The sequence below is a fragment of the Cololabis saira genome, chromosome 6 (assembly GCF_033807715.1).
Source record: "Cololabis saira isolate AMF1-May2022 chromosome 6, fColSai1.1, whole genome shotgun sequence".
Lineage (NCBI taxonomy): Eukaryota > Metazoa > Chordata > Actinopteri > Beloniformes > Belonidae > Cololabis > Cololabis saira.
In genome coordinates this window covers 34,287,935-34,306,685 of record NC_084592.1, presented here as the reverse complement: position 1 = coordinate 34,306,685, position 18,751 = coordinate 34,287,935, and the positions used below count along the sequence as shown (strand labels likewise).

Below are 18,751 nucleotides of genomic sequence, written 5' to 3'. Positions count from 1 at the left end.
TCTGTAAATTTAGTCAAGCAAACACAGGTGGATAACCTAGCTTTTTCTAAATAGATTCGGTTGTTGACAGGCCCTTTGCACTTTTTTGGCATTTCTTTTTTGGCTAACTTTAACTGGACTTATGTTACAAGCTTGTGCAAGCAAGAAACCGTTTTCAGAACTATCCTGTTACTGCAATTGCATTAGTTGTCTTAACCATGAAGGATATCTATCATTCTGGCTGCATTATACTGGACTGTCATTACATTCATAGGGTAAATGTTGAGTATGTAAGCCACAATCTGAGGTTTAATATGTTAGATGCTTTCCAGCCAATAAAAGGTGATAAAATACAGGATTTTCTATGTATTCATAGTTTGCTGTCTTCTATTCCATTTCATTGCATTTTAAAACTGCTTCACCACCATTTTCCCACATTATTGAGCCATTATGTTTGCATAAACTGGTTGACTTGTTTGCTCTGACAGAGGTAGTTTTATAATCAAAATATAGTATTTCAATATCTGTGGTTTAAAAGCAGGAAAACAAACATCACATCCCTTATTGCAGGTAACACTGAGTTTGCATTTATTTATTTTGCAAAAACAATACAGAAATTAATTAGGAGATTTAATCACAAGACATTCTAAAAACCATTTTAAGTCTTATCTTGAAAATAATAATAATTTCATGTAGGCTGCACTATTTCGGAAGGGTAAATCTCCTAACCACAGTACACTCCCTGTTTCCAGATAGTTTAACTGCAAATCAGCTGAACATGTTGTGACACTACAATCATGCTCGACTTTGAGCTCAGCTGTAGGTTAAACTCAGACTCTTCTGGTTTAGGTAATATTGTATTAAAACACAGCTGAATTGGTCATACTCTAACCGACCGGGGACTTGGCGAGTATTGTCATGTAGTGCTGAGTCCAGCATCTCCCAAAGGAAGGCATTTTAACATTTCATTAAACTTGATATGACGTGACCACAGTATCTGTATCTGCTTCATATTGCTCTTATCCTGTTTTGCAATCTAGTTAGATTAAATGACCTTTTGAAATTATTCTATATGGTTTTGTGTGGCTTAGAAGCACTCCAGAATCGTTAGAAGATAGTCTGAAAATTTGTCCCATTGCAATTGGACTAAAGTATATTTTGCTTATTTCAATCGTTCTGTATTTCAAAACCAAAAAGCATAGACCATACTTTGTAGAATATCCTACTTTGAGCCAAAAAGCAGACTTTTTGTTCCATCATAGCTATAGATATAGTGAATCAGAAGCTACAACTTCTGTGCTCTTTAAAAGTCATGCAGAGACAGATCCACGACTTAACTCTGACAGGTCATAAAAGGTTACAGATCCTTCCTGACAGGTGTTTTTGTTGTTCCAAGACTTCAGCAATCACAAGGGAAACACTGTCGTATCACAGAAGCCAGGTGTCAGTGGCAGATTGGTGGAATTTCTAAGAAAATGAGCAACAACAAAAACCTGTGTACAGGCACACACCTGCCGCTATCCTGCTGAGTCTCTCTCCTGTGCTGACGGCAAAGATGATGAGAAGTCACCTTGGTAACCAGTTAAACTTCAAAAGTTTAAGAGTGCCAGCTCAAATGCCCATAGCAAGAATTAATCTTTTTATAATCAACCATTATGCAGTTGAAATGAAGTGTGACAAAAAACAGGATAAACAGTTCTGCTCGAATGTGTAAAATGATCTTTGAACTAACAAGACGAAAAAGCACAATTTAATTTAAATCTACTCTACTGGAATCTTTTTGAATACTAATTGAAAGCACATTAAGGAAAAATGCACATAAAGTCAAACAATTTCTACAACATATTTTACAACTTCAACATTGAATTAATGGGCAATAAAAATTATGCCGTATTAATAGTCCAAATGCGATGAGCATGATCTGATTAATTACCATGATAATTAGAATAAATGTATGATTTCCAAACCCAAGGCAAAAAGAAGCAGAATTTAAAAGTGTCAATAGCTCTTACCTCGACAGTGAACTCCTTCGTCAAACCCATCCTCACAGTCCCTAGCGCCATTGCAGAGTTTGTTGAAATGGATGCATTTTTTTGTCCCGATACACTGTATGTGATTAAGGGGACATCTGATCACCACCTCCTGTACACCTACAGCAAAAAGACAAGCCAGTATAGAATGTTAAGTCATGACTGAATCTTATTTACTCAAAAATCTAAACAGCATAGACATAAAGATATCAATAAGTATTTGGGATGTAAGAAAAAAATCATTATTTGTATTTGTTGAAAGTAAACACTTTTTCTCATTTTCTTTTTCTATCCTTTCAAAGTGCTGATATGCAAAGTATTTTTTATTAGGAGGAAGAACCATGCATATGCAAATGTATTTATACTTCACAGCATTATTCTTTACACACAGATGTTCCCTACACTACCTTGCATCCACGCATTGGTGTAATCCTTATAACAAACTACCCCACTCCCAATGCCAGCCGGGTAAACAAAGAGCAGCTGTTTAAGGATTCATGAAGCACATAGCTGACCCTCATTCATTTGCCAATCCCAAGAGTGCATAAAACACAGCTGACCAGCACACTAGCACTGTAAATGTGACAGATATCCACCTCAACTACTCTGATATCAATTACTTGTGTGCCATTGCAGGAATTTAATGGGAAGATTTATCACTTGTGATGAGATCTGTAGCAATCCCCTGAGCTCTCCCACACCTAACAACTTATATTCCAGCACACTTGCACCATCTATACTTGGTGATTACTTATTCACAGCATCCATTTCTGCTTTAGAAGGTAAGACATCCCACAATTAATGTGGCTCTTACAAAGACTGCTGTCATCCGAAGCAGTTTACAGAAAAGATTGGTGGAAGAGGAGGCATACGCCTGTAGTGACATAATAATGACTCATATTAGTCACTCCTACCACGATTGTGACTTAAATAGGTAGCAGGAAATTTTCCTTTATAATGAATATGGTTTGCTTCAACAGTTTTTCTGGAATATGGTTGCTTTAACAGTTCTATCGCTAACGATTTGCACTATTTTTATGTCATATTTAGGGATTTCAACTATTAGAAGCCTTGTCCCCAAGTGTTTTTCTTCTGTTTCAAAAATGTTTTAAACATCAGTTCAACTCTCTTCCATGTCTAACTTAGTCTAACTAACTAACTAACTAACTCTCTTCCATGGCACTTTGTAATGATGCTTTGAATCCAATAATCTGATTCTCAGCCAATACTCATATTGGAAAATGACACACAACGCTATAATCATATGTTCATATGCTAGGATTAATATTTGAATAGAATTAAATATTGAGTTTCACTGAATAATACAATAATTCTGCAAGGGAAATTACATTTTTGCAGTATAAATTAGTACATTAATAGGAAACTGAAAGATTTGTTAAACTGAGAAAAGTATAGCTAAAATCTGAAGAGATTGCAATGAATGCATAAAGGTGTTTGTAATCTGTTAACAACTGAGCTGATGATGTCAAATGCCAGATACCTGTAGGCAGGTAATACAGGTGAATTATCTAAGTATGCAACATGGACACAGCCAACAGTTCTGTCTGGGGTGCAGAAATACTCCTTTATAGTAACATGTCCAGGATTACACCATCTGTTGCTAATAAGCACTGCTTGTCCCTCCTCCTTTACTCCCTGTAGGCTACGTAGAGAAAAAATAGACTTGCAGACTTGCAGCCATGTCTCGTGGAACGTATAATTCTTAAATCTTAACATTTAATATTTTATCTTAAACATATTGTGAGGGATTTATATTTGGCAAATATTCTATTTAACACACACCAATAAGGATCCTGACAATATGACAGTGCTGTCAGCCTCTCCCGGTGACATGCCACCTGGGTTCTAATCTAAAGTTATAAGAGGGGGTGATGCATGGATATTCAGTGGTGCTGATCTGTCAGGGGTACACAGATGGTCTCTTAACAGCTGAAAGCGCTCAGAATTCCTCCATAATGTCACAAACTCCGGGCAGTTCACAGGGTTATTTGCTTAAAGCCTCTATCTTTTGCTTCTCATTTTAAGGGACCAATGACATCAACTCCTATCTTCCGTTTATAACATCTATCCTGAGTCCTCTGCGTCTTCATAAATTTATGGGACAGATTTTATCCAGGTACTCCGGTTTTCTTCCACAAAGAGGCACCTTTATGCGGTCAGGGGATGTTTTTGCTTGATTGGTGATTGTGAAATGTCAATTAATGTGAGCATAATATGGATCATTTTTATTCATATATGCTCTGGGTGACCCTGTGATGGACTGATGATATGTACCCCACATCCTTAAAAGAAGATAAACTGAGTATAGAAAAAGGTCAAATAAATATAAATATACCTGTAATTGCATTGCCCCTGAAACATTAAAGTCAAAACATTAATACAATACTATGACTACTGTAAAGACACCTACCGGTAGTTTTTTTTGTAAGACATTACCATTTTACCCATTAAAACCAAACTAATTATTTAAATTAAGGAGGAAAAGAATCAGTAATTTCAGTTAATTGGAGGCACAATTCATTATATGTTCAGGGACACTTTCAAACACAAGGATCTCATTCCACGACATCAGGGGAAAATTAAAAGAAATCAATTCTGATCATTTACAAGTCTGATTCATTCTTGGGCATGATTTCCAGATGGCTAAAGGTTCACCATTCACCTGTTTAAGTATAAACAGCATTGGAGTAAACAACTACCATGCCACTAAGAAGGGAAATTGCTTATGTGTCCCAAAGATGAAGGTTATTAGGGCCCGAGCACTTACAGTGCGAAGGCCCTATTGTATCTGTAGGAATTTTTCTTTTTCTTTTTCTTCCTTTCTTCCGACAAAAGGAGGGCCTTTTGGCCCCCCTAAACGTGCCCCAAAAGTCACCGCACGCAAGCCAGGCCTGGCAAAAAATTTGATATTTAATGGTTTGCATTAATGGGCGTGGCAAACTGGCTCAACAGCGCCCCCTAGAAAACTTTGTGCCTCAAGCCCCACAATACGGTTTGACGTACATCCACGAAAATCGGTACACACCTGTATCATGTCGCAACTTAAAGAAAAGTCTCTTGGCGCCATGGCCGAAACTGAACAGGAAGTCGGCCATTTTGAACATTTTGAATTAATCGTGTAATTTTAGCACAATTTATGCCATTCCTTCGGAAGTTCATACGGCCCGAACCGTAACGTGCACCCAGGTGTGTTATACATCAAAATATGCGTCTCCGTCCTGCGACTACGCGCATTACTTTTCCCGTTCAAAAGCGTTACCGTGGTTTTGAGTCCTTGAACATAATTGGTACAAATTAGCCCCGCCCCTTCATCTGATTGGTCGATATCTGATAGTTCCTACTTTCTGCCATAACTTTTGAACGGGTTGTAATAAAGACATGTGGGTGGTGTCATCGGACTCGGTATTGAGTACTTGACCTTCATTGGCCTGAATTAGCCCCGCCCCTTCTTCTGATTGGTCAATATTTGATAGTCCCTATTTTCTGGCATAACTTATGAATGGTTTGACATAGAGAGTCGTGGCTGGTGTTATCCGCTAAATGTCCAGGCCTGAAAACATCTACATGCAAGTCATACAAGCGCTTCCACTGCAGCACGCCTGAACGTGCACAAGGGTGCGAGGGCCCGTTCATCGCTGCTTGCAGCTTTAATTTACATTAAATCTGCAAATGAACCGCAGAACAAGAATAAAATACTTGATGTTGATGCTGGATGAAACCAGGACAAAGCATATCATTATACACAGTTTAACATTATTGCTCCAAAACCACAGTAAATAAATAAATAAAAAGCCAGATTACAGTTTGTGAAAACATACTGGGTTAAAGCTCTTACATTTTGAAAACGTATCCTGTGGTCTGATGAGAATAAAAGGAAACTGTTTAGTCACAAGGATCCCTGCTTTGGTTGGAGGAAAAAGGATAAAGTTTTGCAGAGTTCAGACCAACATTGTAACTGTGAAGTATGGGGCAGCATCGTTGTTGAGGGGCTGCTGCAGTGCATGAGAGAATTGTGCATTTCAAGAAATAGCCATTGCTACGAAGAAGTGAAGATGATTTTAATTTATTGAAGCAGCATTTTAAAATTATAAGCCAGAAAATTACAGTTTTCATTGTGGGATGGTCTTCTAAATAAGTAATGACCCAAAGCATACCTCAAAATCAGCTGCAAAGTAGCTTAGGAACAATAATATGTTATTGGAGTGACCATCGCAAAGCCCTGATGTCCGTTTGTTGACGATACCGAAAAGACGTGTGAACAAGACAGTCCACAAACTTGACTAGAAGAATGGGTCAGATTCCACAGGACATTGTGAAAAGCCTGTAGAGGACTGCCCAAAATGTTTGAGTCAAGTTAAACAACCTACAGGCTCTTCTACCAACCAAGTATAAGGTAAGTAGCTGTCTTTTTTTAAACTGTAAACATTTGATTGCAACTGTGGATACATACATGATAAGATCTCAATACTGATGTACAGTATACTGATGTTATACTACCATAGGCAGTTTTTGACAAATTGTAAGTCATTTTAGATATAAAAGTATCCAGGCCCACTAATGCAGCAGCTTATTTGTTTTTCTTTATACGATGAAATTGGCAAGAACACTAATAACAGTTTAATCATAACACCTCAAATGGAAGTCAGATAAATAGATTTTTCTTTTTTAAAGATAGAAGGTTTTATGCTTATTCAGGCAAAGAAGCATTTAAGCATTTCATCAATATTTATTAATGTCTTACTTTACAAAATGAAACTATAAATCAAAATAAAGCATTCATATCCAGTCTTGTTACTGAACATTCATTACAAGGAATTCTGCAGGCGGCATCATGTTTGTGTTGTTACCTTTTTTATGGCAGAATTCTGGACATGTCACAGTAAGTGGAATAAATAACATTAATGATGATGCATTTGACAGCCAGCCAGTATGCAAAACAACACAGCCACCTCTAAGTGGATTGCTGCCATCATTAATACAGCTGGTACCTGTTCTTTCTCCACTGATAAGTCAAAAAGTCTTGCATGCATAATGCTTGTTTTGCTGACGTTGAGGTTCATAATTAAAGCATAGTTCATAGCTAAAAGAATCATAAGAAATTGTTTGTGATGATGATCTGGTGCAAGAGCTAATGTGGAGTCCCAAAATCACACACACACAAGGCATGATCAGAGGTGATAACAATTGAATGAAACTTAATTAAACATATAAATTGTTTCTTTTTTTTCTTTAGAGAAGCCTAAATTTGGTTTTGTTTATCGTTCTTTTTAACTGCAAGACCAACCGAACATTACACGGATAAAACAATGTGTCAATCTTAGCACAGAAGTGAAAAAGCATTCATAGCAGGAAATATCATAGAAAATAAACATTTATAGATAATGGGGTGTGTTAATAAATATTTTAATAATAATTACCATATTATGCGGTTGTTGTGTGTGCGTGTCTTTTTATAGACATATGATTGTGTTAAATGTATACTCCTGTGCTAGTTAAATCCTAAAAATACAAGCCTAATAAAAAAAAACACATTTTAGAACTATGTAAATGGTTACATTTTAACCATGATTTCAACTTTGGCTTTTAATAATCATTAAAAAAAAAATAGAACAAAGAATAAAAAAATACATTGCCACATGTCTTGTGTCCTGAATGAAGTGCACTGCAGGCAAAGACTTTGATTGACCATATGTGAGTGAATCCTCCCTTTTACTTGTAACTTGTTTTTTATTGGAGTGTTATCAAATTGGTAATTCTGGCCAAAAATACTAGAGGGTATCTTTGGCCGCGTTCAGACTGCAGGCAAATCTGATATATATCTGATTCCTTCTCATATCCGATTTTCAGGGCTGACTGTCCACACTGTTTTTAGCAAGTGTCCATATCGGATATGGCTCTGTTCAGACTGGGCCACATCACTGACTGATCTGACGGGTTGCCGTAGCAACGACGTCGGAGCGGAGGCGTCACCCAGCGCATGTATTGTGTGAAGTCATGTATTTCTTTTATATATATAAAAAATGGGCAGCACGGTGGCTTAGTGGTTAGCACTGTTGCCTCACAGCAAGAAGGTCCCCGGTTCGACTCCCAGGCCCGGCAGGGGCCTTTCTGTGTGGAGTTTGCATGTTCTCCCCGTGCTTGCGTGGGTTTTCTCCGGGTACTCCGGCTTCCTCCCACAGTCCAAAAACATGCATGCTAGGTTAATTGATGATTCTAAAATTGCCCGTAGGTGTGAGCGTGAGTGTGATTGTGAGCATGGTTTGTGTGTTTCTATGTGGCCCTGTGATGGACTGGTGACCTGTCCAGGGTGTAACCCCTGCCTCTCACCTAAAATGAGCTGGGATAGGCTCCAGCAGACCCCCGTGACCCCGCAAGGGATGAAGCGGGTAAGATAATGAATGAATGAATATATAAAAAATCCCAAAATATCTGTACCGTTTCTGATTGGGTCGGCACTGTGCATCATTTTTAGACATAAAAATGAACGCATACAGCAAAAGTTGTGTAATCGGCGGAGGGACCCGACGTCCCAGCAAAATGAGAAACAGAAAAAGGTGTTCAGAACAAAACCACCAGCAAACTAACAAACCAACCAACAAAGCTCAGAGTTAACAAAACGAACCAGCAATTAATAACTGGCAGCCCCGCTCCATAACCTCTCCTCCTAGGAGGAGAGGGGCTGACGGGCTGCAGGTTCAGGCTCACAGCGCGACTGAAGGCTGATTTATGGTGCCGCGTTACACCGACGCAGAGCCTACGGCGTAGGGGACGCGGCGACCCGCACCTACGTGGAAATGCGGTCTTTTTTTCTGCTATTAAAACATTATTTGTAATGTGAATTTGCAACACTTAAACTACAAATAATAGTTTTTGACGTGACATCAGAGATTGTACATGCTCTCTGTGAAAGGATGAGTAGCTCCACAACTGGAAATGGCCGGGTGGTTTGGAGCGTCTGGGACAGTCATATCCGATATGAGTGTTTGGAGCTGTTCAGACTGACACGCATCTGCCCAAATGAGATATGGATCGGATATGAAACTACCTCCTGGAGGTGTTTTCGATCTGGTTTGCAAAAATCGGATATCATGCGGTTTGGGACTGTTCAGACTTCAAAAGAGTCATCCAGTTTCAATCTGGATGGGCTAAAAATCGGATATTTGCCTGCAGTCTGAACGCGGCCTTTGAACAGCTCCACCAGCATTCACTATTGGCCCTTTTCCACTAGTACCTACTCAGTGCGCTTCTACTTGCCACGCCCCTGTCTTGCGCTTTTCCCCTACGGGCCGAAGCGGGTGGAGCCGTGCCAAGCAGATACTTTTTCTGTATCTATTCTGCCGAGGTTCTAAGCGTGCTGAGTCGGCCCTGTATCTGACGTCATCACTCTACACGCCACCGATTGGTCGGGGGCGGGGTCGTCAGACGTTTGAATCAGGAAGCGGGAGTCAGCGCGAGAGCGACTCGCGGCGATTTTATTATACAGCGCAAACGTCTGCTTCATGATCCAACTCTGAGGTGCAGATGTTCATAAACCTGGTGGCTGACGAGAGAATTAAAAAGGGATCTAGACGGGGAGATAAGGAACGATCAGATTCACCATGAGCTCTGTTTTTTTCTCAGCCGCTCGCGGCTCCAGCTGATTTCTCATCAGTGTTGACACAAACAAAGGGGTTGCGCAATCGAGTATGTCACAGCAGCTTCACCCCAACCCGCCCACTTCTCACCTGGCTGTGGAAAAACAAACGAGGACAAAGCGGGTGGAGGCGGTACGAGGCGTGACGAGGCGTCCCGAGCCAGGACGCGCTGAGTAGGTACTAGTGGAAAAGCGCCATAAATTGACCTGAATCGTTTCTAAAATTTTGTTTGCTCAAAAATGTAATTGGAAATGTCAGCATGTATTATTTTAAGATCACTAAATGGAACATCTTATTCACAACAGAACATACACAATATATCAAGTGCTGACAGCGATAAATCCAGCTTAATTGAGTATTGCAAATTTTTGGGGAATTAGGGTTGTAATGCAACATTAATAAAATAATGATAATATTAATATTTTTAAAAGCAGATAGAACCTACAGATCCACAACCCCCACGGTGAGAAGACTGAGATATGACCATAAAGGCCCACAGAGCTGGTCAAGGTGAAAGCTGAGGTTTAGTAAAATAGTAACGTTTAGATTCCTCTTCATTTAGTTTTTGATGTCATACAGATTTGTGAATAATTTCGTGAAAATTTGCTTTCTTCAATGCATATTTTCAGAGTTTCGATTTTCCTCATAGGCAACATGTTTTAAATATATGCTATTTCAACCTTTTATAGATTCATAAATGTATGTAAATTTACTCGACATGTGTACAGTGGGCCAAAATACACTTTTTCTTAGGTGTTGAACATTTTCTATTTCAGCAACCTGTGGTCAGTCTTCTTTTCAGAAGTAAAGAAAAAGACAAAACAAAGCAATTTTTCAAAAGCAGGCCAACCACTTGGAGGAGGAGTCAGGTGTTTGCTGTGATCAGAACTTTAATTCTGTTTGTGGAACTTAATCTCTGTCATCAAAGCATGTCACAAACATTTCCTGAAAACACAATTTTTTTTTAAAAACAAAACAAAATCTTCTTTTTTAAAGGCATTGCTGATTCAATGGGCAGTGCAGCCTATAAGAGTCACAAGCAATGTTTTAATCTTTCAAACATTTTAATAAGAAAGAAAACTTGCTATTTTCCTAGTTTGTGGAGAAAGTATGAAGCAAACAGCTTGGATAAAATAATATCTCTATTTGATATAAAATGAGAAACTTTTAAGGAGGGATTTAAGCAGCTACGTTCATTATGATAATCGTGTTAATCTGACCCACTGCCAGTTTGTGTGGTATAATTCATTACTAATAGTAACATAACCTATCAGCACAGGAAGCTCCTTAAACTTGTAACTGCAGGGATTAAAATATCCCTTTTGAAATAATAATTACATTTTCTTAATGCCCTGTTAAATTTGATCACAGCTGCCCCCTAATGCACGACCTTGGGCAACACCGATCTAATGCCTTTAACATTATCAAGCTATTCTGTTGTGACTCCTGCCCTTCTAGTAGCTTAACATAGTCTGTGCAGCCTATTGTTCAGCCGTAACGTCATTATTTTTCTTGTGAGCACAACGCATGCAAGGATTTTTGATTAACCTAAATTAAAGCCAAAATGTCAGGAAAACAATGTAGGGGGAAGTAACAGCATCCGTTGCACTGTGCTTTGATGCAGCTACTTTGCCCGAAGGCCATTAATGACTTTCCTTTAGTGACATTGCTTAATATGTTGCAAACAGATAAAACAGATAAAAATTGTAGATTTGTTTATAAAGTTATGCGATTGTCACTAATAATGTTAAATACATTTTTTTCATTAAGAAATTAAGTTTTGTTTAATCAATTAAGGAACAGTTCATACAAAGTTTGTGTGTATGTTTGCACCACATCCACTGCAAAGATTCAGGAAAAAACGACTAATGCGAGATAATAGAGGAGCACACAAAAAGACCCTCATTCAGCATTCAAAACACTTGTAATAACCAAACACTTGAACTGACACAGACAGGAACTGCCTGAAAAAGCCTCTATGCCAAATCATTGGGATTTACCTTTTGGGGCAATTTGTTAGGTGACCCAATCACTTTTCATATTCAGCCACACATGACTATTTGTGTACTGCAACACTGACCTGCCCAGTAGTCATATTGTTCACTAAAGCTAAAAAAATTAAATTCAATGTGACCCCTCCATCTCTGTGACCTCGGCTTGGGTGTTGGAATAGTGTGGAATAGTACACCTCAGAGTGCGCGGTCTCTGCTTCTTCAATGGAAGGCATGTCAGTGGGATTGAGGAGATCCTCAAAGTATTCCTTCCACCGTCCGACAACGTCTCCAGTCGAGGTCAACAGCTCCCCACCCACACTGTAAACAGTGTTGGCAGAATACTGCTTCCCCTTTCTCAGGCACCGGATGGTTTACCAGAATTTCTTTAAGGCCTTCATGGCCTCACCGAACTTTTCCCAGGCACAAGTTTTTGCCACGAGGACTGCCTGAGCTGCGGCTTGCTTGGCCTGTTGGTACCTTTCTACTGCTCTGGAGTCTCACAGGCCAACATAGCCTGGTAGGACTCCTTCTTTAGCCTGACATTATCCCTTACTTTCAGTGTCCACCACCGGGTTCGGGGTGGGGGGGGTTAAGACAGGCACGAAAGACCAAGTGAATCGCGCGCGAGCCTGTTCTAAAATTAGCTCAATTAACAGCACTCATCAATGAGCGGAAATCTATTTATTTTTATTTCATTTCATTTTTGCTATTCACTCTTACATGTGAGCTGGAAATGACAATATATTATTTAGATTTTTTTTAAATGATTAATATACTGTATTTGTTGCACCTACTATAGATCAACAGTCAGTATTGCACGCATGCTCAAAACGTAACATTTGTGACACAGCAAAAACCCAACGATTGATGCCCTAAAAGTTGGCAGAAAAAAGAAAGAAAAACTATAATTTTCACGATGAATGGGAGTTTTTTTTACTACTGTGAAAGGAGCCTTGGTGTGTATTATCTGCGGGGCAACTGCAGCGACGGCGAAGCGACACAATGTGGAGAGACATTTCACAACTTGCCACACAAGCTACCATGCTAACTACCCGCTGGGCAGTGCACTACGTGTACAAAAAGCTTGCGATTTAAAGTCAGCTCTGAGCAAACAGCAATCTTTTTTCTCGAGACCTGTAAAAAGCTCCAAAAAAGCAAACGAAACTTCATTAAGAGCTACACAATTCTTGATTAAGAAAAAGAAGGAATTTTCAAATGAGGCTGTGGTCAAAGAAGCAATGATGATAATTGTTAAAACTGTGTTTGAAGATGAGAAGTAAGGAACCGATGTAATTTCCACTGTGTCTGATATTTAACTGGGTGCATCTCCAATAGTAAGAAAAGTGTTGGCGACAGTGTTGTTCTCGTTCACGAAAACGGAAACGAAATATGTTCGTCAACGCCCATTTTTCCCCGGACGAAAACGAGACCGGACTAGAAAAAAAACACGTGTCGTGTATAAACAATAACTAGGACTAAATCATTATGCAAGTTCGTTGACTAATAAAAACTAAACGAAAATATAGTTCACAAAATAAATACTCCGCTAAAATCTATGGTCATTTTCGTTCACAAACAAAGACGATAAGAAATATATAATTATAATGAACGTATCCCTTCCTCCTGTCTCTTTTGCCATAGAGCGCCGCTGTGCGTTCGCAAATGCTCACCGGGACTGTCCGGGAGCACAGTTGTCTATCACTTTGTATTGGCATTGTGCTCAGGGTGGATATATCGAACATACCCTTCCCCCACACACTCGCACTCACACTCACACATAAACAAACACACCCCCTTTTTTGAAGTTACCGCCAGCGCAGCATGCAGCCGCAGCTGCACACGATCTCAACGCGGACATTTCATTTCATTAAATAAAATAAAACGGTAACATGCTTTGCACGGGGATCGGGAGAAAGAGAAGGGAAGATGTCTGGAAACATTTTAGATACATTGACGTCGAAGATAAAACGGAATGCTTGATTTTAACGGACGGGGAGCAGTGCGGCCATAAGTTGAAGGGAAAGAACACTACAAATCTGAAACGACACATCTCCATTTACCACAAAGAAATCAAGGTAAGCTAAGTTAACATAAAGTATGTTGCTGGTTGTTTACAACATTAAATCAACGTTGTGTTGTTGAGTGTACTGTCAGCTTAATGTTACTACAATAAAACCTACCCAAAAGTAGTCTACTAGTTAGTGTGTGTGTGTGTGTGTGTGTGTGTGTGTGTGTGTGTGTGTGTGTGTGTGTGTGTGTGTGTGTGTGTGTGTGTGTGTGTGACCTTATGACATTATGAGCAAAGGCTTTCAAGTGCCACTGTTTTCATTCATTCACATGGTTTTTGTGCAGAAGTTCAAAGCCCCTCTAAGATTATTTTGTATAAATGCACACCACACACACCTACACAAGAGGTCCATAAACACAAATAAATCCAAACATGGGGCATTTTGAATCACATGAAAGGTGCAGCCATAGAGAGAATCATAACAAACTCCAGCTTTTTGTTGAGTCGTTTACACAGCTGCGACTGCAGCCAAAGTTTATAAAACCTGGCATTTAGAGGGTTAAATCTTAAAAAAATCATGAATATTTGATATCAATACTTAGGTCAGATATTGGTGAAAGAAATGAGCTCGATTAAAGTAGAATATAATATTAATGTATAATATGTTTTAAATAATTGTCAAACTAAAATTAGACTAAATTGTCAGACTAAAACTAGACTAAAATGCAAATAGTTTTTGTTGACTAAAACTAAACAAATAAATTCACGGTTTCATGGACTAAAACAAAGACTAAAATGCTCGACTTTTAGTCGACAAAAATGTGACTAAATAAAAAAAGGATGAGTTCGACTAAATATGACAAAAAATAACAACGGCGATTGAAACAGGACTAAGACTGAAACAAAATTTAAAAATAGCCGACAAGAACAACACTGGTTGGCGATGTCCGAGAACTTCAGCATCCAGTGTGACGAGTCAGTGGATAGCGGCAGTACAGCGCAGTCGATGATCTCCATCAGGATGTGTTTTGATGATTTCTCCATAAAAGAAGTAAAGACAACTACCAGGGAAGTTGATATCTATAACGCGGTGAATGAATTTTTGGTGGAAAAAAAGACGCTGCTTGAAAAGCTGCTATCAGTGACTACGGATGGGGCTCCTGCTATGATCGGCCGACACGCAGGATTCATTGCTCGCTGTAAAGGTGACACAGAGTTCCCAAACTTTTTGCATTACCACTGCATCATCCACCAGCAGTCCTTATGCGCAAAAGTGATCGGCTTTGAACACGTGATGACTCCTGTAACTTTCACCCTTGATGCTAAACAGATAGACCTTTAAATTTTAAGATTGCAAAATGACATCCACCTCAAAGCCTATCAGGGTGCACCAAACTTTTGGGGCCTTGACACAGAAAAGTACAGTGGTGTATGTAATGCAGAAGATTGCAAGCCTGTTTGGTTCAACCTATCTATGTGAATCAGCCTTTTCTGACATGCACTTCATTAAGAACAAATACAGAACACGCCTCACTGATGCACATCTGCAAGACACACTCAGAGTTGCAGTGTCAAGTTACACACCAGAGTACAACACACTGGTGGAGAGCATGCAATGCCAGGCTTCCCACTAACTGACAAAGAAACAGATACCAGTTTCCCTTAGAATAGATCATGCAGTCCAAGAATGACAGCAGAGAATCAACCATTACTTTTCCCTCGAGGCAGCTTGAGAGGATTTCGTTGTTTGCTACTACAAGAATGTAAGCACCAGGAAGTATTTGATGCTCGTGTGTCACCTCTATCTCACCAGATGTGACAGTGACGTACAAAGTTTTGAAAGTCTGTTAATTAATGCCAAGATTTTAAAGATTTTTTTCTTTACTTTAAGCAAGTGGTCTTAGTGCCACTTGCGTATATCATGTCTCTTAATTAACAAGCTGACTGGAATTCCTAACATTTTCAGGAAATAGCTGACACGCTTTAATGACAGAGATTAAGTTGCACAAACAGAATTAAAGTTCTGATCACAGCAAACACCTGACTCCTCCTGCAAGTGGTCGGCCTGCTTTTGAAATCTGTCTTACAGTCATGCGCTACCCACTTCTAAGGTACAGAAAATGTATCATGATGTAATTTTGGGTGGAGATTAAGATGGTGAAGATCTGTGACTTTGATATCACAGACCCCAGCAAATTCGAAAAGCGCAATGAATTAATTATTTTCAGACTAAGGTAGCCTCAAACAAAGTGACAGAGGGGAGTGGGTGGAATGAATTCCTGCCTTTGCTCTCTTTATGATGTGGCTGAATAGAAAGGGGAAATGGCAAAATACTGCTCTTGCCACTGTTAAATCTTAGTAGAAAAATATCTAAAATAAGAAGATAAAAAGAGGAATCTACATGGTGTGTGTTTACAGGAACTCAAGCTGGACCTGTCAATCTGCTTTACTGAGACTCAGTGGGCTTCAGTCAAGTGGAATCCACACATGTCATTTTGTATATCTGGCAGTTATCTCAATTAAATAAAATAACTTGTGTCTTTATCAATCACGTGTGCATTTTTTTCTGTAATTTTCTCTCTGTGTCACTCTCTTACTTCTATTATCTCTTTCATGCTAATTTTACTAGATATGATATTATAGATATACTATGACCTTGGGCATATATATAAATATTACTAGATATGATGAACTGCTAATATTGGTATAATGTGGACAGCAAAACCACGTCACCATAGCCCGGAAGAGTCTGACCCATGCCAACCCTTGCTAAAAGCCGATTAAAAAAACAAAAAAACAAGGTTGGCTGACTCAGTGTGACTTATATAAATGGAACAGGGTAAAGGTCTGAAAACAACTTACTGCTGTTTGGTCATGTCTTTATCCGTTCAGTTTAAAAACGGCTTGTTTTATCCTTATTTTTTTAATGTGTTGTGCTTAAATGACAGCAGTCATATATATGGGACTTACTATTTAATATTGCCAAACTAACACTGATAAGCTCTTTCAGTGATGCAGAAGGATAATATAAGAGTAAAAGGTCATTAATATTTAAGTTTCAACAGTTGTATATGTCTTTTTCCTTTGACCTTTCACGATTGATGTTGATACTAAAGATTCCTGGACAATTTGATGTTGTCTCTTCAACTAAATAATGATGAAAACATTATCCATTTCTAACTTTCATGTAACAAAATACATGTCCTTATAAATCCCAGCTTTATTTGAATGGATGGGATGTCTTTACCAAGATCTACAACATATCATTAAGCAATACAATTTGTGTTTCAATTCTGGATGAGTTACACGTAAATTACACTACTCATTACAAACAAAGTGTGTCAGACAAAGCCTGTTACAGGTACTTTTAAAAGTTCACGGTTCCCTGGCAATAAAGTGAATTGGTTTTATGCTTACTGCTTATCATAGCTACTTTTCACTACAGTACAGCACACTTCTCTGCAGCAGGTTCTCCATTTACAAAAGGCATATACTGGGAAAAAAAAAATCTTTTCTGAGCTTGAGAGGATTTATTTGGTTGACTGAAGTCACTATTCAAATAAATGTTTGCCTACAAAACTCAAAATCTTCGACATAACACAACCTTGTCCTTTTGCTTGACACTGCCTGAAAACATAAGAACACTAAACATTTCAGATTTCCATGGTACTGTGACATCGCAGATTCAGATCATAGTAGAATTATACAGCCTACCCGTCTTCACCTCAAATACAACATCATGCTGCTTTTTTGCTAGGCAAGAGCTGAGGGAAGACTGTATGACAGATCTCAGGAGGGGAACACCCCACACAGGGTAGGAGTGAAGTGGAGTCGAGTGACTCAATCCATCCTCAAAAACCATCTGCTTTGAACAGAGCTATAAAGAAACAGCTGGAAAAGGAGATTCTGTACTTGACCATAGTGCTACTTTGACCAAAGCATGTTAAAGTCAATTCACAGGAATTTGTGTCAACTTTTGAAAAGATAAAGAAAAGAAAAGATAAAGAAAAAAAGAAGAGTAGAATATGTCACCTTCAAAGAACCTGTGGGCCTAACAGCAAGGGTTTTTGTCCTGTGTGACCTTTACATACTTGACATTTGAAATGCTGTGATCAGCTAAAAGATCTTTTCATTAATGTCAGTTTATTTTATTCATTTACTTTACTTTATTTGTCCTTAAAAATTAGCAGGTACATTTAAAATATTCAAAACATATGTGAAGGTTCCTGTGATGCATAATACTAAAATGTTTGGATTTTGAGGCTATTTCCCAGTTCTTGTCAATGTTCTCAGTATTAACAGAACTGTGAAAAATTATTTGAGTCCTGTCTGATATCTTGAAGCAAATGAGAAGGACCCAAAGTGTAGGTTGATTGAATCACATTTTAGCAGTAAAATGTGAGGCAAGGTGATCAATGAAGTGTACAAATGAGGAACGGCGCAGTGTGCCTTTACTACATTGAGACCAACATTAACATTAATGTGAACACCCTCAAGGGTCTGTAATGCAAAAACTACTGTGGTCACTGGGAAATCTAAAAATGTTGCTCATCTAATGTACCCTTCAACAGTTTTACATATGTTTAATATGGGCATAATTATGTAAAGCATACAACATCCACAAGAATTGTAGCATGGCACTACACCAAACACTGGTGTCAAGCATAATTTAAAATAAGGTTTTCAAGAACCAAATTATAATTTGAAAAAAATTGAAAAAGTAGTACCAAAGAGGTGAAAAATCTCAATATTTTACATAATAATGAATTAGATGTATATTGAGCTTTTTTTCCAAGGACACTCAAAGCACTCACAATGGTACAATAGTGGTTAACTACATGTGTAGCCACAGCTGCCCTGTGGCAGACTGACGGAAACGTGGACGCCCAAACCACACTAACGGCCTCTCCAACTACCACCAAACATACACATTCACACACCAGCGATGCCCCCACTGGAGGCAAGGAGGGTGAATCTAAGTCTTGCCTAAGGACACAACGACAGATGACTAGGGGGCAGGGTTCGAACCGCCAATCCTTCAACCATTTTACCACATAAAGATCCTCCAAAATTAAAATGATCACA

General features: G+C 38.8%; 1 protein-coding gene across 1 annotated transcript in view; it reads right to left on the bottom strand.

Moving 5' to 3' along the window:
* Positions 1 to 18,751, bottom strand: part of lrp1bb (low density lipoprotein receptor-related protein 1Bb) — a 520,571-nt gene that overhangs the window by 317,942 nt on the left and 183,878 nt on the right. The window contains exon 5 of the mRNA XM_061722939.1: positions 1,992 to 2,129. Within this exon, the coding sequence (XP_061578923.1) occupies positions 1,992 to 2,129 (138 nt within the window). The remainder of the gene's footprint in view (positions 1 to 1,991; positions 2,130 to 18,751) is intronic.